This window comes from Phyllopteryx taeniolatus, chromosome 6 (genome assembly GCF_024500385.1).
Source record: "Phyllopteryx taeniolatus isolate TA_2022b chromosome 6, UOR_Ptae_1.2, whole genome shotgun sequence".
NCBI lineage: Eukaryota > Metazoa > Chordata > Actinopteri > Syngnathiformes > Syngnathidae > Phyllopteryx > Phyllopteryx taeniolatus.
Window position 1 is genome coordinate 9,132,022 of NC_084507.1, and position 23,901 is coordinate 9,155,922.

Below are 23,901 nucleotides of genomic sequence, written 5' to 3' on the forward strand. Positions count from 1 at the left end.
CGCTGAGGCGGAAACTAAAGAAACACAAGTGGGCACTTCCTCCGTTCTGCAAATACAGAATATTGCTGTGTGAAAATGTATAGGTTTTTTTTAATACACCTTAAAAACCTATGAATATACTACAGCTTAGCTTTTGAAGAATAGAGACCGCAGTTGCTATTGAAAATCCGCCATGATTCGTTAGATGGCGACAGAGATCCACCAGTTTAGGCATTCATTGCTGCGCCACTTAACTTGCCCTCTGAGTGTGGTGTCATGGCTCCACTTATGTGCCTAGATAAAATAAATATGAGAGAGAGAGAATATAATGTCTCTCCTGCTAACTCTATGGAGGGCACCAATGTAGAGCCATGACCTAAAAAATAAAAAAAATACACTATTGAAAAAAAACAACAACAACACAAATAAATGTATTTTGAGGCTGCCCACTAGTCAAATTTTCATGCGGTCAACATGACTTATTTCCTGCATATTTTGAATTGGAATAGTTTATTTATTGCCAAGATGTCTAACAGACTGGCAGGACCCGTGTAGCACCAGAGGTTAATTGTGGTCATACAGACCAGGTGTTTGTCTGACCTGTCACCTTTCTGCATTACAGAGTGAGGTTTGATCCTTTATCCCGCAACAATTGATAATTAATTGCCTATGCTCATTTTTCTGCCTTATCGTCAGAAGATTAACACTATTGCAACATTTAATATGCATAAGGCCCTCTATAACCCTGATAAACCCCCCACTACATTTAGGAGTGCAATGTGGTTGCAGGAAAATCTGACAGATGACATATGGCGAGGTGTGTTTAACGTCCTAAGTAACATCAATCTTATTTGAGGCAGTGCAGCGCCATTTTTTCCAATGAATTTTATAGTTAGAAACACAGATAGGTGCAATTTAGATTCATAGCTCGCCTTCTCATTGTCCTGGCTGTCCACACGCTATAGACGGCGTCCCTACAGCCATGGGATTTATTACCTATTTATTATCACACCAAGGTTACATTCTCAGAGGCACATGGGTAAGCTTGTATGAGCTTCCTGGGAAGCATCATGAAACCTTTTCTTTAATGAGGTCTCTTACTACAAACCTTATTAACCCTCGACTGCCTTAAGAGAGTTTCACGTCTTGTTATCTTGATTGGTCTTTCTGGATTTGCTCACACCAAAAATCACTGACTCAAGGTGGTATGTGATAATAAAATGAAATAGAGCATTTATATGTGGGTAAAGTGCACGCATGGGAATGTCACCCCGGTCACAGAAAGCCATTTCACTTAGCTATTGATGGACGAGTGACCAAGTCTTGTTCATTGCACAGCCTATGAAAAGCATTGACATCCCACTTGTCATTCCCTGAGTGGCCTGGCCATCACTGACTGCTGCGCCAGGTAATTATCATTTGTCAGTAAAACCCTTGGATTGACAGTCAAATAACGGTCGACCACCTTTATCAAAGCTTCTTTGTATTCAAACAAATTCTACAGGCTTTTAAAATGATTATTCTAAAAAAAAATATGGAAGTTCTTATCTGCACCCAGCAGCTGTGAATGTTTTTTAAAGTTGCTAATTTTCATGGGTTTTTGTAAATGATAGAATACGTGAAGTAACTTGTAAAGTGTGTGTGCGTGTGCGTGTGTGTGTGCGTTGCGTGCGCGCTCGTGTGTGTCAAGGCGAACTGACAAATGTACACTTCTGCATGTGTTCCCTCAGGGCCTGTGTGCCCTTTATTAACAGCAAGTTGACTCTGTTCAGCTTTACTGGTGATTAAACCTTTTCATGGCCGGTAACTTTCGCACCACTGTGAAGTGTGCGAGGTGATTAAAGGCAGCTCATCCTGCCGCGTGGTCCCTCTGCTATTCAGCCTCATTGATCTTCTTCCCGAGCTTGTGCCCAGCAGGCTTGTCTCATTGGGATAAGACAAGCTAAAGACTCGTCCTCAATCCTTTTCTCAATCACATGCGGCCTACCATAGTGGTTGGTTCTCCACTTATACTCCAATTTCATTCCAATGAAAACACCACTAATCGAATGTCAGCTCCACTCTTACCATTTGCTGGCATGGTAAGCATTTTTAATGATACCGTATTAATGTGGTCAACATGGTTTGTTTTACCATTTAACTTATCATAAAACAAAAACACAGTGGAACTGATACAGTATATGGTTGAAAATATACCGGACGCTTATCAACTTGTGCTTTGTTCGGATTAGTGAACAAAAATAATCCGTTCCAGAGTAAAATTGCCTCCATCATAAAACCTTTAAGTACAATTCTAGCATTCTTAACAGTGTTGCAAGTATAAAAATAAGTTAAGCACTGCTATTAATAATAAAACACAAATTTTAAAGACATGCATAATGAGTCGCGTTGCAGATTTTCCTCACGTCTCACGTATTAACATTCTTTATGATCACATAAGTGCAAAAATAAGTCTGCTACCGTTAATTGTAAGATGTAAACAGAATAAATCGGTCTACATTTCAACAAATTACGCTGCTATGGTGTTGAAATCTTACTACTTTAAATGTGAGTCGAGACTGCAGCCTTCTTTTAGAATTAGTGTTGCAAAAAAAACACAAAAAGCCAAAGAAAAAGCAAAGCACATATGCAGAGTTAGTCATTTGATTACCGCTGACCTGAGCTAAGTGAGGTAGGCTGATTGTTTCACTGTATAATAATGCAGGCTTAACATGGAGATCCAACAAGTAAAATGAGCTCAGCTAGTGATTTTCTTTAGAAAGCTATTCAACGGTATAAACAGGAACATGGTATGAAACACTTAAATATATTTTAAAATAGTCATTGCGGAACAAACATGATACGCAAAAATGCAAGAAATGTGCTCAACACAAGTAACACTATCAGTGCATGTAAAACATTTTCACTTCCACGTGTGTTTGCCTAGTATTGTAACATTTTGATCATGACATGAAAGCTATGCACCAATTGTGGTGAAGGGGAATTTAATGTAAAAGTATGAGACCTCATGGTAAAACCTAAATGTCTATTGATTGCATGGAGCCTCACCATCGAACTACTATCATAACATCCATCCATCCATTCTCAATACTGCTTATCCTGTTCAGGGTCGTGGGGGGCTGCAACCTATCCCAGCTGACTTTCAGGTGAAAGGTAGACTACACCCTGCCAGTCAGCCGCAGGGCAGTACTATCATAACAAAAATAACAATTTTCAGCACAGTGATCAGCCACAATTCTGTTACGTTTCTCCACCAGATCCTAACCCGACCTATTCCATTTCTTTTCATCCTGGGTTATGCATCAATCCTCTCGTTGGAGGTTACTCCCTTTTCCACTTAATGGTTCTTCCAAGTGGGGAAATTTCCGTCAGGGGTCCAACATAGCCCTACAAATGAAAGATGAAAGGAGGCCAGGGGAAGGGATGATAAAACATCAATGCTCAACACCAAAAAATTGTTCCCACTAGTAATTCTGGGGCTAATAAATGGTTTCAGAACAAATAGCAAAGGTAGGTTGTGGCAATAACCTATCAGATTTGATCAAGCAGCAGATGTCTTTCTATTGCAAGTCATTACTGTTGTCATACCTATTAGCATATAAATGCTCCCTCGGCCTGCGGAGACCTAAAAGTTATTGCGAGTGTAATTGAACCGGCTCTGTGCTCTTGATTGAGATGCTCCAGCACGCACAAGCGTGTCACAGTGCAAAAAGCTCAATAATTGTCATCACACATCAGTTTACTGAAATACAAGAAGATCAAATTAGTTAAAGCATAAGAGAAATACTAAATATTTGTTATGGTATCAGTATTGTGAAATAAACACGTTTACATATAAAGAAAGCTTCAGTATAATTCACTGACCAATGTAATTTTTCCTCAGTAACCTAAATACTAATCAAATATATTACCATAATTTCTCGTGTGTAATGCACATTTTTTCTCCCAAGAAATTGTCAAAAGTCAATAGAGCGAATAATACATAGGTATAGGGGAAAATGAAAAAAACTTTCATATTTTATAAATGTACGCCGCCATCTAGAGGTTATGAAAAAGCTGTACACTTTCATTCCAATATGCCACCGCCACCTAGAGGTTATGAAAAAGGCGTAGCCTATACTTTCATTCCAATGTGACAGGGGTACGTATGACTGCATATACGTACAGTTGTGCTCATAAGTTTACATACCCTGGCATCATTTTTGAAATATAGTTTTTTTTTTAAATACAACTGATGACTGAACAACAACCATCATTAATTTATTTATGGTTATGTTTTGTTTCATGATAATGCTTTTTTGAAATGCTTGACAGTTTAATTTGAATCCCATTAAAATAAAATTAAATGTGTTTCACCTGGCCCTTCATGTTTTCTTTAAAGAATTGTACACATCTTACAAATTCTGCCTGGGTAGTCAAACATCAGAATCATCTTTATTTGCCAAGTATGTCAAAAACACACAAGGAATTTGTTTCCAGTAGTTGGAGCCGCTCTAGTAGTAGTAGTAGTAGTAGTAGTACGCTCTACAGGGAGAAGAGATAGCAAGGTGGAGGACTTTAAATACTTGGGGTCAACCGTCCAGAGCAATGGTGAGTGTGGTCAGGAAATGAAGAAACGGGTCCAAGCAGGTTGGAACGGGTGGAGGAAGGTGTCAGGTGTGTTATGTGACAGAAGAGTCTCTGCTAGGATGAAGGGCAAAGTTTATAAACAGTGGTGAGGCCAGCCATGATGTACGGATTAGAGGCAGTGGCACTGAAGAAACAACAGGAAGCAGAGTTGGAGGTGGCGGAAATGACGATGTTGAGGTTCGCTCTCGGAGTGACCAGGTTGGATAAAATTAGCGAAATGAGCTCATCAGACGGATAGCCAAGGTTTGATGTTTTGGAGACAAACTTAGAGAGAGCAGACTTCGATGGTTTGGACACGTCCAGAGGAGAAATTGTGAGTATATTGGTAGAAGGATGATGAGGATGGAGCTACCAGGCAAGAGAGCTAGAGGAAGAGCAAAGAGAAGGTTGATGGAAGTAGTGAGGGAAGACATGAAAGCAGTTGGTGTTAGAGAGGAGGATGCAGGAGATAGGCTTACATGGAAAAGGATGACGCGCTGTGGCGACCCCTAACGGGACAAGCCGAGAGGAAAAGCCGCTCTAGTACGACAACTGACAGTCAATTGACAGAGAATACTTTTGAGACATAAAGATATAAAAAACACAGTCACTGAGCAGTAAAAAGTTACCACTAATGGGGTAATGCAGGTACAATTTGTTTTTCTTGACAATTGTGCAAAAAGATGCAGTGTCCTCTAGCAATTACAGCAGTTTGAAATGACTAAAAGAACAATAGTCCGGTGCAATGACCATTGTGCAAACGGTGCAGAGACTTCAAGAAATTGATGCAGTTTCAGAATCAGAATCATCTTTATTTGCCAAGTATGTCCAAAACACACAAGGAATTTGTCTCCGGTAGTTGGAGCCGCGCTAGTACAAAAGACAGTCAATTTACAGAACACTTTGGAGACAAAGACTTTGACATAAAACAATTGTGCAAAAAGATGCAGAGTCCTCTAGCACTTAGAGCAGTTCGAATGACTAATATTGCAATAGTCCGGTGCAATGACCATTGTGCAAGGGGCGCTGAGACTTCAAGGAGTGTATGCGGTTTAAAGTGACGAGTAGTGCGATAATCTGGGACAATGTTGGTTGTGCAAATGTTACAGATACTCCTCAATCAGTGTGCAAATGGAGCAGATGCTACTCTGGCATGAGTGGCCAGTATATGCAAATAGTGCAGCATGGCGAGACAACTACAGTGAGTGCACGAGTAATACATAATTGGCCCCACAGAAATGTGACAACGAACTCAAGTCAAAAAATTGCCAGCTTGTTGTAATGGAATTATAGGTTAGGTGTTTAAGAAGTTGATCGCAAGAGGGAAGAAGCTGTTGGAATGTCTACTAGTTCTACTTTGCATTGATCGGTAGCGCCTACCTGAGGGAAGGCGCTGGAAGAGCTGGTGACCGGGGTGCGGAGGGTCTGAGAGGATTTTGCACGCCCTTGTCTTAGTTCTGGCAGCGTGCAAGTCCTCAAAGGTGGGTAGGGGGGTGCCGACAATCCTTTCAGCAATTTTGATTGTCCGTTGCAGTCGGAGTTTGTCCTTTTTTGTAGCAGCACCAAACCAGACTGTGATGGAAGAACACAGGACTGATTCGATGACCGCTGTGTAGAACTGTCTCAGCAGCTCCAATGGCAGGCTGTGCTTTCTCAGAAGCCGCAGGAAGTACATCCTCTGTTGGGCCTTTTTGAGGACGGAGTTGATGTTGGTTGCCCACTTCAGGTCCTGAGAGATTGTAATTCCCAGGAACTTGAAGGTCTCGACGGTTGACACAAGGCAGCTGGACAACGTGAGGGGCAGCTGTGGTGAAGGATGCCTCCTGAAGTCCACGATCATCTCTACAGTCTTGAGCGTGTTCAGCTCCAGGTTGTGTCGGCCGCACCACAGCTCCAGCCGCTCCACTTCCTGTCGAAATGCAGACTCGTCACCGTCCTTGATGAGGCCGATGACAGTGGTGTCATCTGCAAACTTCAGGAGTTTGACAGTCGGGTTCGCTGAGGTGCAGTCGTTCGTGTAGAGAGAGAAGAGCAGCGGAGAGAGGACACAACCTTGGGGCGCCCCAGTGCTGATGCTGCGTGTGGATGAGGTGGCCTCCCCCAGCCTGACCTGCTGTGTCCTGCCCGTCAGAAAGCTGTAAATCCACTGGCAGATGGCAGGTGAGACGCTGAGCTGGAGAAGCTTGGATGAAAGGAGTTCAGGGATGATAGTGTTGAATGCTGAGCTGAAGTCCACGAACAGGATCCTCGCGTAGGTCCCTGCACTGTCGAGGTGTTCTAGGATGAAGTGCAGTCCCATGTTGACTGCATCATCCGCAGACCTGTTCGCTTGGTAGGCAAACTGCAGGGGGTCCAGCAGGGGACCTGTGACACTCTTGAGGTGGTCCAGCACGAGACGTTCAAAGGACTTCATGACCACAGATGTCAAAGCGTCAGGCCTGTAGTCATTCAGACCCGAGATTGCAGGTTTCTTGGGGACTGGAAAGATGGTGGCGCGTTTGAAACAGGATGGAACTTCGCACAGTTCCAGAGATCTATTGAAGATCTGAGTGAAGACTGGAGCGAGCTGGTCCGCGCAGACTTTGAGGCAGGATTCGGACACATGGTCAGGGCCTGCCGCTTTGTTAATCTTTTGTTGTTTGAAGATGCGTCTCACATCCTGTTCATGGATGGTTAACGCAGAAGTCAGAGGTGTGGTTCTGGTCGCGGGTGCGGCCGGGTGGGTGTGTGGTGTGAAACTGTCCTTTTCAAATCTGCAGTAGAAGGTATTCAAGTCGTTGGCTAGTGTGCTATTGTTCTCAGCTTGGGGGGATCGTTGCTTGTAATTAGTCAGCGATTGGAATGCATGCCAGACTGATTTAGAGTCGTTTGCGCTAAACTGTTTTTCCAACTTTGCTGCATAGTTTCTCTTTGCAATGTTAATTTCTTTAGTCAGCTGGTTTCTAGCTCGATTATACAGGGCCTTGTCCCCGGTCTGATATGCGTCCTCCTTAGCTTGGCGAAGCTGCTTAAGTTTAGCAGTGAACCACGGCTTGTTGTTGTTGAATGTGCGAAATGATTTTGTTGGTACACAAACCTCTTCACAGAAACTGATATAGGATGTAACCGTGTCTGTATATTCATCCAGGCTGCCAGCTGAATTTTCAAAGACACTCCAGTCTGTGCAGTCTAAACAGCTTTGAAGTTCCATCTTGGCTTCATTTGTCCACTTTTTCACTGTTTTCACTGTAGGCTTCGCACATTTAAGTTCTTGCCTGTACGTCGGTATTAAGTGAATTAAGCAGTGATCAGACGAGCCCAGGGCTGCACGAGGAATAGCACGGTATGCGTTTTTTACCATAGTGTAGCAGTGGTCTAAAGTATTATTTTCCCTGGTGGGACAGTTGATGTGCTGCTTGTATTTAGGGAGTTTGTGGTTGAGTTTAGCTTTGTTAGTCCCCGAGAATAATGAGGGGTGAGTCCGGGTTTTTTTTTTCAATTTCGTTGACTTGTTCGGCGAGCGTTAGCAGTGCGGCGTTCGTGTTAGCTTGAGGCGGTATGTACGCGCCAGCCAGTATGAATGATGCGAACTCACGTGGCGAGTAGAATGGTTTACAGTTTAAAAGTGACTACTAGTGACATATGAGGACAACTGTGTGTTTTCTCATTTACTAAATAAAAGTAGTGCTGTGAATTTCAAAATAAGAGCAATTCAATTAAAGGAAAGTATGAAGTGTTCAAATAAAGTGCTTAACTTCAGAATAATTCTTTGAAAAAAACTAACAAAATACAGATAATAGTTCATGTTTTGATCATATGGGTAGAAGCAAAATCATCCATTGTAAAAATGCATTATACAGAAGGGTTTTTCAGAATTTTGAGGTCAACTTTGGGGGTGTGTATTATACATGGGTGTGCAATACACACGAAAAATTACACTAATTTGAAGATTGATGACACGTTGACATCTTGTGTAATGAATAATCCTACACAGGTCTTCTGGAGGCATAATTTGACATGAACATTTGCAAGTTTCATTCATTGGTTTGGTTAAAATGTGTCCTTTATATTTCTAACATAAATTAGTTATCATACTGTATATAATAGAATCTTACAGCATAAATTAAGTAAATGTACAGTAAATGCAAATTGCAAGTTTTAACCTTCATTCTAATGAATGAAAATAGCAAATGTATATGTCAGATTATGGCCCGAGAAGGTCTGTGTATACTTTTTCATTACACAAGAATAGAGTATAATTAATCTTAACATGGCGTGGCAATTTGCTCTGAATTATGGGGTTCAGGTCCAGGTTAAATGCTTTTTTTGTTGTTGCTGCCACACAAGTGAAAGGTCCTTGTGACTGTAGCACACCACAGAAAGGATTGCCAGGGAGTGAAGCAGGCTATCAACATTCAACGAGGTAAACCATTAATCACGGCTCCACATACATTCATCAATTCTCTAAGAGGCAATGAGATGTTTCAGGCATGAGGTGATCTCTACATTTTTTATATCTGATACATCACCCACACACAGAATGTTAATCCTTTTTACACTTGTTATTTTTGTATTACATGCATTACATAAGATGGAACCAGTCTATACATGTACACAATATTCTAGACTCTGGAGGCAATATGTTGCATTAAAATCCAATTATAGTAAATGTCAGAGGGCTAAACGGTGCTGTGTCCCTAAGATGAGTTTCAGGTGGAGTTCCTTTGCTTGCTGAAGACTGGATGAAACTGAGAATCTCCAGTCCCAAAATCCAAAGTCCTGCACTACTGCTGGACCAAAACATAGTTTAATGTATTTCATATACAGGGTTAGATGACTATTTCCCTGTATTCTTGTTCTAACCAAGCTTCTTTTGCTTTCTCAGTCTCTCTTCTCAGTTGTTTATCAAGTTTACAATTTTACTTTGTCTCTTCTCTGTGGTCACACACAGCCAATTCCTCCTTTCTTGCACTGCTCATAGCATCTAATATGTAATCCAGGAGGAAGTTGGCTCGTAAACGTACAGTAAAGAGCAACCTAAAAAAGTTGGGTCGCTCTTTACTATAGCTAACTTCTTTCTCTGCAGCTTGCTTTACATTCACATTAATGTTATCCCATCCATCCATCCATCCATTTTCTGAGCCGCTTCTCCTCATGAGGGTCGCGGGCATGCTGGAGCCTATCCCAGCTGTCATCGGGCAGGAGGCGGGGTACACCCTGAACTGGTTGCCAGCCAATCGCAGGGCACATAGAAACAAACAACCATTCGCACTCACAGTCATGCCTACGGGCAATTTAGAGTCTCCAATCAATGCATGCTTTTGGGATGTGGGAGGAAACCTGAGTGCCCGGAGAAAACCCACGCAGGCACAGGGAGAACATGCAAACTCCACACAGCCGGGGCCGGGGATTGAACCCAGGTCCTCAGAACTGTGAGGCTGACGCTCTAACCAGTCGTCCACCGTGTCGCCTAATGTTATCCCACCTTTATTATTATTCAAGGTTCTGCCTTCTTTTGTTTGCAATATTTTATGTGTTCTTTCTCCAGATTATTTGTCATACTTATTTTTTTGTATTTCCATGTTCCACTTTTTTTTCTTTTTCACCCTTTTTTTTTCTTTTTCACCCATTGAAGACCTAGTTTACATTGAATGACAAATAAACTTTGGACTGAGTTAACATCAGCTGCTGGGTAAGTTTTTGCATTTTTTTTTTTACTTGCATTTCAATTCCGCTGTTGACAATGAAAACATCAATTTGGTATCATCCAGTATCTCCAGGCTTTTTCCATGTGTACCTCCTTCTCTTTGTGTTGTTTGTTGGCTATTACAAAGTTGTGCTGTGTACAGAATTTGACCAATCTTTTATGCCGTGCAATGTGCATTGCTGTTTCCAAGGCTGTTTTCTCCAGCTGGTTTACCATCACTGCCTTAAAAAACACTACTATTCCAATCTCCCCAAATCATGTTGCATTTTACTAACGTTGCTTCTTCCTCAATTATATTCTCAAACGTAGCACATTCCAGTTATGGTTCTTAAACTGTAGTATGTTGTAGGCATGGCCAGTCAATCGCTGGGCGCATATAGACAAAAGCATTTCACATGCATGTGTGTGTGTGCATGTGTGAGTGAGTGAGTGCATGTGTGTACTGTTTGTACATCCTATGCAAATACCACACTTTTCTTTCAAAATATGCACATTTTCAAGAACACACTTATGTTGCAAAGTTACACTCAAGCAGCAAATAATTGACCTTAAGATGTAGTGTGAAGGAAAGCATAAATCTCCATTTGGCTGAGTCGTTGCTTGGCTGATGGGCTTTCTGGGTGTCTGAGAAAACTCTGCTGACCTGCGTGCATCCAAATTAGATATTGACATGGCTGAATGTATTACTCACTGGGAGCACCGCTCTGGCACTGCTCTGATCCTGACCGCTGCTTAGTTCTGACCAACACAATGCATCAGTAGGGGAGACAGCATTTCTCCAGCCTCATTAAGCTGCCAATAATAGCAAGACAAAAGTAGAACCCACTGAGAATTTCTTTTTTTAACAGTTGTCTCATTCTTCAACACTACATTGGATTTGATTTCACTGTCAACATCAATGCTTTTTTGAAGTGGAGCATCAGAATATACCACTGGAAGCATATGATAATTTTCTCATGACAAGGTGAGAGGTTGTCACTTATCAGTGGCATTTTAAAAGAACTTCATTTAATCGGTGACATCTCAGAACACGTGATTGTTCTCATGGCATCATCTATTTTACATCAATTACCACTTTGCCTTGTAAACTACTGAAGAGGATGAAAGGAAGAAGAGATGGACAGTAACAAAGGTGATTGTGCGAAAAAGGCAGCAGGGGTGCAATGATTGTAACAGGAATGGAGCAACAAAAAGAAGAGTGAGGGAATAAGGGGACATCTCTGACATTGATTGGTGACCCTGAGAAACAAAGCTTCACATTTCTTCTTGCCTGATAGTCACTTTTGGAAAATCACTTGGGGCAGCTGTGAGAAAATCATGGCTTATAACATGACTCCCTTCTTATAATACAGGTATATATATATTTTGTCCTGGTTGGAAGTTGGCTAAAAATTGGTCAGACTTCTCAAGAGCCAGCAAGACTGCAGTGAGTCAGTGCCATGCTTAACAGCACATGGAAAAATGTTGATTTCTCCGATATTAAGTTTGATTTTCGAAACGGCTTCGTGTTAGTAACTTCTATGCTTTCAGACAGGGCTTCTCAAACATTTTACACCAAGTACCACCTAAAACAACTACTCAGCTCTCCAAGTACCACCATCATGACCAACATTAGTAGTGCACTTATTGTTTAATTAGTTGCCAATTAATCGTTTAATTGTGACATTTCTAATTCATTGCATTAGGTTAGCCGTTTTTGCTCTGAAGTTAGTTAATAAAAATGCATATATTATTATTTTTATTTATTTTTGTATTCAATGTCCGCAATTAAATAACTGGGTAGTTGATTTATTGTAATTAATTAAATGAATATTTGTGAAAGAGAGTACACATGCTGTACACATGCTGTACACTGTCTTTGTGTGTATTTATTTACATTTTAATTATTCAATCAATCAGTTATAATTAAACTGATGACAAAGGTTAATAGTTGTATTATTAAAATAAACTATTTGACATACCCATTTTACTTTAGTTTTGTTTTTGTTTTTAAACCAGAAGTTTGTCTGACTGCACCGAAGCCCCGCCCGTTTCGGGTGCGCGTGTACCCAAAGGGAACGCACCTTGTATGGCGGACAACGTCACATCCTCCTCTTGCGCAGCAGTCCTGCGTCCTCCGCTGCAAGCACTGTGTTGCTCTGCCTTAGCTTGACTAATTGGTCCACAGCACCTCTTGTTTCGTATGTGTGAGAGACACTGATTCAAATCTGCCAAGGACCTAAGAGATGTTTGGGGAATTTACGCTACTGACCTAAAGAGTGGAGCCGAGGAGAAGTTACAGACTCAAGAAGCGACATGTTATTCGCACGGAGGAGCGGCTGTCTTCACTTACAAACCGGTGATAAGCTACTTGAATGTTCCTGCACAGCTAGCAGGCTAACCTCGGAAATGTTTTCCGAGATTTGCATGTCGCTCGCCAGCGCCAACGACCGCGACTTGTAAAGTTCACAAATTCCAAACAAAGATACATTTGGCTTCAAATGCGTCTTAAACATCATGTAACGCTTGGAATGGGTTATATTAAATGTCGGGGGCTCTAATGTTAGCATGGGTCCCAGTTTCCCAAAAGATCAATAGTTTAGTGTTCACTGTCCAGTCAAGTGCTGTCTGCACGTCCTGACGAGCATTATGTCTGGTGTTATTTGTAGTTTGTCCAGTTAGTTGTTGGAGCTTTCGTTGCGTTTTGGGTTTTGAAGGCTTCAACGCTTAGTGGTCGAAATGGATGCTGGCTGAAAATGAAAGGTAACGCTGCATGAATAGACGTGAGAATCGGGCATATCGGTTGTATCGGATAAACTTCAGTCAGTCAGCGAATTACTGACGAGAAGACTAAATTGATGAACATTAGAAATCGCCCACATGCTTTGGATCAGTTCCCGGACTTGTGAAAGGCATCTGGAGCAGAAGGTGGCAGACTTGCAACCCGGGGGAAGATGGCGGAGCTCTCCCACAGGCGGTGGTAAAGCCAAAACTTTGGGACTTTTTGGATTCATCCCCCAACGTCTTCGACTACATCTTAGGACACATGCAGGCCAAAAAACGGTACTTAGTTTTGTTCTCCGCCGGCGTGTGTCTCCTTCTGCTGTTTTGTTTCGGGGGTATTCAAGTCCCACTTTCCAAACGAGGTCTCAGCCGGCGTGATGCGCGGACTCTTCAGCCCGGGGCGCGGTGGCGTCGCCCCCCCGGGGTCGTTCAATCTTTCAGCGCCGGGGATCGAGACCCCAAAGACGATGCGAATGGGCACATATCTCCTCGTCAAAAGAGAGACGCACTCCCTGACGTTTTTTCTGGACAACGCTGCAGAATGGAGTCCTGCTTTGATTTTTCTGTTTGTGAGAGAAATGGCTTCAAAGTTTACCTCTATCCCCAGCAGAAGGGCGAGAAGATGTCAGAGAGCTATCAGAACATTTTGTCATCTATTGAAGGCTCCAGGTTCTTTACGCCAGACCCGGGCCACGCATGTCTGTTTGTCCTGGGTTTGGACACTCTGGATAGGGACCAGCTGTCCCCGCAGTATGTGCACAACCTAAAGGCAAAAGTCCAGAGTCTTCCTCTGTGGAATAACGGTAAAAACCACATCATCTTCAACTTGTACTCCGGCACCTGGCCTGACTACACGGAAGACCTGGGCTTCGACATTGGCCTCGCCATGTTGGCGAAGGCCAGCATCAACACACAGAACTTTCGGCCCAAATTTGATGTATCCATACCGCTTTTCTCAAAAGAACACCCCAGGACAGGAGGGGAACGGGGCTACCTTAAACATAACACCATCCCTCCATTTAGGAAGTACATGTTGGTGTTCAAGGGAAAGAGATATTTAACTGGAATAGGCTCTGACACAAGGAACGCTTTGTATCATGTGCATAACGCAGAGGATGTGGTCCTTCTCACTACCTGCAAGCACGGGAAGGACTGGCAGAAGCACAAGGATGCGCGGTGTGATAAAGACAATGCAGAATATGACAAGTGAGTAGTATTTTGACCCTCATGTTGTTAATGACCTTAACATAATATTAGAAACACCACTTGTCACTTTTTTTGTTGGGAAATAAGTCGCTAGAACAGGGGTGGGCAAACGTTTTGGCTCAGGGGCTGCATTGACTTAAAATTTGACAGGCAGGCCAAGCCAGAACCAGAAGCTTACATACAAAAAAAAAGGCATTGTAGTGTTATTAACATTTAATGGAAACAGTGTTGTTTTGTTGATCACTTTTTTTGCCAGTGCATCAAAGTCTGGTATGAGTTTTGTTATGGCAATTCTCGGACCACATCAGAGGTGTTCATCACTCAGCTGGGATCTGTTGGGTGTTTTGTTGGTGTTCATCACACTAAAAGTCTGTTCACACACATATGTAGAGCCAAACAACACCAGCATCCTCTGTGCCATTTTCTGGATTTTTAAAACATGTTCTGTACTTAGTGAAGCATAAAACTCATCCAGTTCGAGAGTTAAACTTCTCTTTTAAGACAGTATCATATTTGAGATCAGTCAGTTCCATCTGCAGCTCTCGTGGTGCTGTTTCAGGGTCTTGTGTGACTGAATCTTGGATGGCAGTTTGTCAGATGAAGGTGTTTTGCTGAGCCTACAAGCTTGATTTTAACTGCTGAGCCGTAGCCATCAGTTCCTGCGTTGATTGGCTGTTAGCATAATCACCATGCTTGGTAGAAAAGTGACGGCTGATGGTATATTCCTCTAAAATCGCAATGGTTTCTTAACAAATTAGACATACAGCCTTTGACCGGACTTCAGTGAAAAAGTATTTAGTAGTCCATTCTATATTAAACACTCGGCACTCACTGTCGACTTTTCTTTTCTTTGGCCCACTCATGGTTGAAGAAGGGTTCAGAGCAGTAGCAGAGTAAAAATAGAACAGCCAAAGTCAAGTCAATGTATCACTGTACCTGCTGCGCTACCTGGTGGAACCACTGGGTATTATAGGACAACCTGGTGGAACCACTGGGCATTACAGCACAACCTGGTGGAACCACTCGGCATTACAGGACAAGGTCAAATGAATGTAGTCATGATTTTGATATCTGGGCGATTCTGTACCAATCTTTGGCGGGCCGGATTGAAATGACCAATGGGCCCGATGTGGCCCACGGGCTGTAGTTTGCCCACCCATGCACTAGAAGAAGTGTCTGAACACTCATTAATTATAGCAACAAAGTTGCTAAGTTGACAAAACTGCAAGGGTGCATCCCTCTCTTCAAAGGGGCTCTCCACACACACAATACAAAACATGCTAAATACGGTAGTAATGATAAGATTTTAAACTATATACTAACCGTTTGAAATTTTATCAGTAAATCATATTATCCCTACCCACGATTTACCATGTGTGGAATGACTTCTTTTGATTTGTGTGTGTCAATATGCATTGGCCAGTGGAATTCCTTTTGTTCGTCCAACATTTGTGTTTTTTTTGGTGACTGCTGGGTGTTGCTGTTTGACTTTGGTCCGTTGGGATGGATTAGAGTAGACAAAACCCTGGTTTGCCAAAAAGGGGAAGTCACAGTGGGTCCTGTTTGCTTAGTCATATCACAGACAAACCCAACTGCATGAGCCAGGAAAGCCTTGCTCCCAACTTGTGTCCTTTGTGACCACTCTGCTGTTCGGCCACCTACTGGGATTGACCCCCAGGCTCATTGTTTTCTTTGCTGGACTGTTTCAAAGTATGTTAAAAGGCCTACTGCGCAAATCATGAGCTCAGATGTCCTCTCACATTTTAAATATTTAACTTGCATCATTCCACAGAGGATTATCCTGTTTATGTCCCTCTTTAAAGGAAGATGTAAGACCAAGAGCTCTGTTTAGTATTGGCTCAGTAGACTACAATTTTATCTGTTGTTCAAAATCTTTGAGCCATTTTGTTGTAACTGTGACTCTCCCACTGGCACTCTCTGACAGCTCCAAGTTTGATTCTAAGTTATTATTACAAGTGTAACATTTCACACAGTTTTATGGGTAAAAAGTGGAGAAAAAAGAGAACAGCAAATCATAATCTGAAGTGTTTTTGGAAATGTTAGATAAACTGAGACCAACATTAAGCTCAAGCACAGGCACAAACACCCTGGAGACCCCTCACAGTTTTAAGCTTTTATTGGTTGTGATGAAACTAGACTTTACGCCGATCTGATGGGTGTGATCGGTATCGGCCGACAATTAGCATTTTATGCTGATCGGCTTTCATGTCAAAAGTCGCCGATCCGATCAATGACGTCATCGATCGGCTCCGCACAAGGCATTTAACTCTGCGTCGCTGTCGCGTCTGAATCCAAAAGCTAGTTTATTTTTAGCCTTGTCACGTGTCTTGTTGCGCAGTACTGTAACTATCTGACGGCCAATAAAGTTTTTTCAATCTTGTCGGTGAAAAAACAAGTCAGTGTGGGACCATTTTGTGGTGTCTCAGACAAACAACACGCAAGTTATGCAGTCTGTGCACAACTGAAGTATGTCGTGGGGAACGTCATCTAAATGCTTCAACACAACAAATTTGATTGAGCACCTGAAGAATGTACATGAGGAGGAGCATGCCGCGTTCAAGCAACGCAGCGTGAGAGGGGGAAACAAAACAGGAAAAGTCAAACGGACTCCAACTCTGGACAACACTCGTCCATATAGCTGGGACAGTGAGAAAGTTAGAGTAAGCATGTCATTAACAGTATATATTAAAGTAATTTAATTGCAATAAAGTAATTTAATTACAGTAAGTTAGCGCCCATTATTTCTGTAATGTTGATTTGACCTAAACTTATGTCAGTGGCCAATCCTTGAATGTCCCTAGAGGTCATTGGTGTTTTAACTTTTGTCTAAAATGCTAGAGAATAATTTGAGCTGGGATGGGCTCAAGCACGCCAGCGACCCTTATGAGGATAAGCTGTACAAAAAATGGATGGCTACAGTACTCAGTATACAGTACACAAGTATATACAATAAATTAACAAGTCATACAGTACACAAGTATATACAATAAATGAACAAGTCATGTAAATAGACACATTGCTCCATCTTGTGATCGGATCGGTTATCGTTTTTTTTAAACTTGCTGATTGGTGATCGGTGATTGACCCCAAAAATCCTGATCGTGTAAAGCCTACTATGAACTAAAAAGCAATGTGTGTGGAACTAACACAATTGACTTAATATTTATTAATCAATGTTTCAGCTAAAAGTTAAATATAGCCTTGTGAAAATCATTATTCAGGACTGCTTTTTCACATCAAATGGTTTATATGTGCAAGTTTTAACTTGACTTCCTGTTTTAAGGTTGTAGCCTTTTATTTTGAAGGGTACGCACTAGAACGCAGCGTTTTGGCACAGAAAGTAACTTCACACCGCACCCGTGATTATTTTTTTCTCTTTTTCTTTCTTTTTAATGGATCGAACCAAATGCTATAAAACATTGATTCCTTTCCTTACCCATCAATGAGGTGGTTTAGCTCAATGTTAAGCTTTTTTTTTTTTTTTTTTTTTTTTCCTTTCTGTCATCGGCTCTTACATTGGCTTGAAGATGAAAATAAAAGTGCACCCAACCGTTTACCTTGTTAGCTGTCTCAATGTTGGCATCGACATATTTTATTGTTTTACTCACCCAATTGACAGACTTGACGTCGCTGAAGCTCCGCGTGTTGCAGGCTGAGGCTCGGACCGCGTCAGACGGTACATATAATGAAAGCCTCCTTTGCACAATCTTATTCCAAGTGTTCAATGCACTGAGGCGACTGGTCATTAATTTTAACAAAGTTAAGACACTTTTGTCCCCCGCCGCCGTTGGGCACAAGCACGTCTTTGTGCGTGTTCTTCGTTGGTTTTCGAGGCTTCTTCGTTGATTACGCCACTTCTTCGGGGTTGGCAGACTATTCATCGAAACAGTGAGCTGACATTTTTTTAATTTGAGCGATTCCGGGAGAACCGGAAGGTTAGTCCCGGTCTCGATTCTCGATGCCCAACCCTAAAATTTATTTTGGGATATTTTTGCAAATTTATTAAAAATAAAAAAACTAAGACATCTCATGTACATAAGTAGTCACAGCCTTTGCTCAATACTTTGTGGTGCACCTTTGGCAGTAATTACAGCCTCAAGTCTTTTTGAATATGACGCCACAAGCTTTTCACACCTCCAATATCTTTGGGCAGTTTCACCCATTCCTCTTTGCAAGACCTCTCAAGCTCCATCAGGTTGGATGGGGAACATCTCTACATGGCCATTTTCAGATCTCTCCAGAGATCTTTGATCGGATTCAAGTCTGGCCTCAGGCTGGACATTCACAGAGTTGGCCTGAAGGAACTCCTTCGTTATTTTAGCTGTGTGCTTAGGGTCGTCGTCCTGTTTGAAGGTAAACCTCTGCCCCAGTCTAAGGTCCTGAGCAGTCTGGAGCAGGTTTTCATCAAGGATGTCTCTGTACATTGCTGCATTCACCTTTCCCTCAATCCTGACTAGTCTCCCAGTTCCTCCCGCTGAAAAACATCCCCACAGCATGATGCTTCCAGGTAATTATTTAACCTTCGGTTTCCAGTTATCATTATTTGTTCTGATTTCCATGGTAACCAGTGTCTCATGGGTTGAATGAAACAAGCAGACAAGTGATTCATTAGGCATTCTTAAGTGACAATAATGGCTGTATTACAAATAATTTTTTTGTTTGCATATGCTGCTTTCATATAGCTGCCACTAGCAGCTTTCAACAAATTCACTTCCTACCACATTATGCATTCGGTGGTTGGCACTTGTTTTCTGTGCCTGCAATCTTAGTATCGCTCATTTGAACCTGATTGTGTAAGAACTAAAGCAACGAATTTAGATTATTGTGGTTGTGTTGTTCAAGTCAGCTCCAATATCCAGATTACATATTGATTACCTGCTGTTTCGGCTGGTCCCAGTTTGTCAGTCGACTTTTGATTCTGTCATCACCACACTGAGTGCCCATTTTACAAAAGGCAAACATTTTTAACTAGCATGTGTTGCAGCCAAAAAACTGTCGAACACTATAGCAGGAGGCATTTAGGATGCAATTTTAATCTGAAAGGAAAAGCCGTTACACAGCTTGTTTCCAATTACAATCTAAGAGGCAAAGCCAGAGTGACAGTGTTTTGAGAGTGAGTATAGTGCGATGCCACGATAAAGGCAGAGGGTGAAGGAAAGCAAAATGCGAAGAAAAGCCAATGCCAGGTGAGAGGTGAGAGCAGTGAGAGGTGAGTCCAGTGGCTGGCTGAGTTCTTACGTTAGTCAACTTTCTTGTATTTATAGACTTGCAGGGGTTTAATCCCCAGCATTGGCCCAGAGCCTCGGCACAGGGCAGCGATCCAAGATGATGCAGGTTTTACAGAGCCTTTCTGCAAGGATGAAGGATTTCCCTCACATTAACTGCTATTTACCGGTATGCCCCAGCCCCTCCCACTCCCCATCATTAGTTCAACGGTGCTTATGTTGCTCATGTGTTTTGTACTGGAAAATTGAAATTAACTATTTTACCAACTTAATATAACGTCTTTAGGATTTGTCTTCATTAGAAACATTCCAACTACTGTACATTAACACATAAACATAGATCATTTTACACTTGAGACTATGTAAATCCCAGGATCACTTTTGAGAACGAGTCCCAGCCCAGGAACAATGAGTCCCTGTAATTTACACTATATTGCCAAAGGTATTCGCTCACCTGCCTTGACTCACAAATGAATTTAAGTGACATCCCATTCCTAATCCATAGGGTTCAATATGACGTTGGTCCACCCTTTGGAGCTATAATAGCATCAACTCTTGTGGGAAGGCTGTCCACAAGGTTCAGGGGGGTGTTTATGGGAATTTTTTTATGGGAAGGCCTGGCTCTCAATCTCCGCTCTAATTCATCCCAAAGGTGTTATATCAGCTTGAGGTCAGGACTGTGCAGCCCAGTCAAGTTCATCCACACCAAACTCTCTCATCCATGTCTTTATTAATCTTGCTGTGTGCACTGGTGGACAGCCATGTTCGAAATGGAAGAACTGTTCCAACAAAGTTGGGAGCATGTCACTGTCCAAAATATTGGCTCCTCAGTTCAGTGAAAGGAACTCAGAAAGATTCAGCATACCAAGCGCTTTTGAACAATTCATTGCTCCCAACTTTGTGGGAACAGTTTGGGGCTGGCCCCTTCTTCTAACCCCTGTTAAGTCATTTAAAAAAATAAAATAAAGTAATAATAATAAAATAAAATAAAAATTTGATTAATAACAATAATTGTGTGTGCGCGCGTGCGTGTGTAAAATTGTATACATACAGTATACGTGTGATATACAGTCATGAAAAAACATTATTAGCCTCCCCTTGTTTCTTAAATTTTTTTATTCATTGTAATTCTTGCACGGCGGGCTGATCCAACCTTTGCACTTCCAATCAGATACCGATATTGCAGCTTTGACTTTTGGCCGATATCGGTCTGATCCAATATCAGCAATAATCATACATACCGTATTTTCACGACCATAAGGCACACTTAAAAGTCTTACATTTTCTCCAAAATGCATGGGGCGCCTTATAATGCGGCGCACCTTATGTGTGCACCGAGTTCCAACATCTATAAATGTTGTGTGATGACTGCTCCGCTTGACCTTTTTTTTTTGTTTTTGTTTTTTTCTTTTTCCTTTTTTCCTGCCGACACGTTGCTTACACAGAGGAAAAGCGGATGTGGCTGAGGACAGGGGAGGGTGCATGAAGGAGGACGCTAATGCCACGCCGCCGTGCTGGGGTGTTTTTTAGCATTTCCTGCCGACGCTGCTTACTCAGAGGAAAAGCGTACATGGCTGAGGACAGGGGAGGGTGCGTGAAGGAGGACGCTAAAGCCACGCCCCCACGCCGGGGTGTTTTTATTTTTATTTTTATTTTTTTAGCATTTCCTGCCGACATGCTGCTTACACAGAGGAAAAGCGGACGTGGCTGAGGACGGGAGGGTGAAGGAGGACGCTAAAGCCACGCCCCCGCCCCACGGTGTATTTAAAAAAAATAATAATTTTTACATTTTATTTATCTATTATTTAATTTTTTTTTTTACCCTGACTGGGAGCATTTCCGGGGTGTGCATTGTGCAAAACAATATCGGTTTGGCTAAGGACCCCCGAAAAAAGCGGCGTGGGAGCCATGGATGATAGATGGCGAACACAGCTTTACTAAGACTAGGAGGCAGCGCCCGGCGAGTTACGCCACAATTTGTGAATGGATTGTGGATGCTTGTTCGAGCTTACGCACGGCAACGAGACCGAACTCAGTTTTGCTCCCGCTGCTTTTTTAAAAACATTGTTTTAGCGTGCATGCATGCTACCGTATGTTGTAAGCTAGCGTATGTTTTACCATGCCTGCGCTCAATAATATGGTCCGCCTTATGTATGTGTTAAATACAGAAATAGACCCCGTAACTGAGATTGCACCTTTTAATACGGTGCGCTCCATGGCCGTGAATATACGGTACTTATTTTGTAGTATGGAATGATATTACTCAAACAGAGATATTACTCAAACAGAGAACAATAATCAGCAACAGTAGCTATGAGGAAAAACTGACCCATTCATTATTAACCAATGGCTTTCACAATAACGTTTCAAAATGATGTACTACAATTGAAAACAATAAATTGTTAGGAAATCCTGAAAAATAACTTCAATAAAACCAATAACAAAAAATATATATTTACATTACAACATAACTGCTTAACATAAACATAAGCGTATTATACATTTGAATAGATTAAATAAAAATAAATTAGAAACCATGACAAATAATCTCAATAAATAAATAAAAATTATACTTTAAAGTGCAAAAGTTTTGACATTTGCTGTTGTGCACATCTTGGCCTCTGAAGGGCAGTGTGATACACGCAATGAGATACACTTTTGCAGTAACAAAGAAAGTAGAAATCACGATCGAATATTGTTATAAATCATTTTTCGCAGAGTTAGAAGACTATATCCATCCATCCATTTTCTGAGCCGCTTCTCCTCACTAGGGTCGCGGACATGCTGGAGCCTATCCCAGCTATCATCGGGCAGGAGGCGGGGTACACCCTGAACTGGTTGCCAGCCAATCGCAGGGCACGTACAAACAAACAACCATTCGCACCTACGGGCAATTTAGAGTCTTCAATTCATGCATGTTTTTGGGATGTGGGAGGAAACCGGAGTGCCCGGAGAAAACCCACGCATGCACGGGGAGAACATGCAAACTCCACACAGGCGGGGCCGGGGATTGAACCACAGTCCTCAGAACTGTGAGGCAGACGCTCTAACCAGTCGTCCACCGTGCCGCTAGAAGACTATATGCCAGAGAGAATTGCTATATTTCCTGTTTGTATGTGGTTATACAGCATTTGTTTGTGTACCAATATTCATTACTTTGCGAGATAGAAGTGCCACGAGTTCAATGCTAATTTTTCGTTAGCTCGTCAATGGTGTATTTCATTCATTGTGTTTTAGCTCTGAGCTAGTGATTTTTGTGAACAAAAACAAAGAATGAAGGCTGTGACGTATTTGAACATTCAATAGGTTTAATGTTTTTATGTAAGTTTAGCTTTACAGAGAACTTCCACTGGAGTGTCTTTAACGACTTTAACGACTTAAAGCAAGCAACATTCACTCTCACTCCTTGCTACTATGTTAGCACCTGAGCAACCTGTTATTGTATATTGTATATTATATATATATATATAAATATATATATATATATATATATATATATATATATATATATATATATATATGTGTGTATGTATATATATGTGTGTAAGTATATATATATATATGTGTGTATGTATATATATATATATATGTGTGTATGTATATATATATATATATATGTGTGTGTGTATGTATATATATATATATATATGTGTGTGTGTATGTATATATATATATATATATGTGTGTATGTATATATATATATATATATATATATGTATGTATGTATATATATATATATGATTTGACAAAGCCCAGTGATCATAAATGATGTCAAAAGACACGCGACAAGGCTAAAAATAAACTAGCTTTTGGATTCAAATATACTGTATATGACGGCAACGCGGAGTAAATCGGCAAATTATGACATTAAAGCCGATCAGCATAAAATGTTCATTATCAGCCGATACCAATCAAGCCGATCATATTGGTGTAAACTCTAATACACACACACACACACACACACACAGAGTGGAACCTCGATAAAAGGGATCCCGCTATAACAGGTATCATACAAAATGGACCGTCGGGACTGGACAATGTGTCCAAAACTAGTTTCCGTTTGTCATTTAAACCGCCGTTGACAAAGTCTGTTGACTGACTGCTCTTTTTTTATATGCGTAATGCAGGCAGAGAATGGGACTGACATATTTCTGGGTCACAGATATACAAAATAATAATAATAAATAAATAAATAAAAACATCCAATTCCAAAAGACGTGCCTATTGTGCCTACCTGGTGGCCATGTTACATAAGGGGCATTGACGTGGCGGCCATGTCATGATGGATATTGCTATTGTCTGTTGTACATAGAGTCGCAGAGAGGGATAGATAGAGAGAGAGAGAGAGAGGCATGAAGGCAGTGTTAAGTGAGGAATACAGAAGTCTCTCGAGTCTGGAATAAGCTATTTTTG

General features: G+C 41.5%; 1 protein-coding gene across 7 annotated transcripts in view; it reads left to right on the forward strand.

The window, feature by feature from the left end:
* The first annotated feature begins 12,359 nt into the window (after positions 1-12,359).
* LOC133479328 (exostosin-1a-like) overlaps positions 12,360-23,901 on the forward strand; it is a 45,445-nt gene continuing 33,903 nt past the window's right edge. For all 7 annotated transcript variants that reach the window (XR_009788914.1, XR_009788916.1, XR_009788913.1 and 4 more), the window contains exon 1: positions 12,360-14,242. Coding sequence is in view for 3 of the 7 variants with exons in the window: in XM_061776132.1 (XP_061632116.1) it covers positions 13,299-14,242 (944 nt within the window). In the remaining 4 variants the exon portion in view is untranslated. The remainder of the gene's footprint in view (positions 14,243-23,901) is intronic.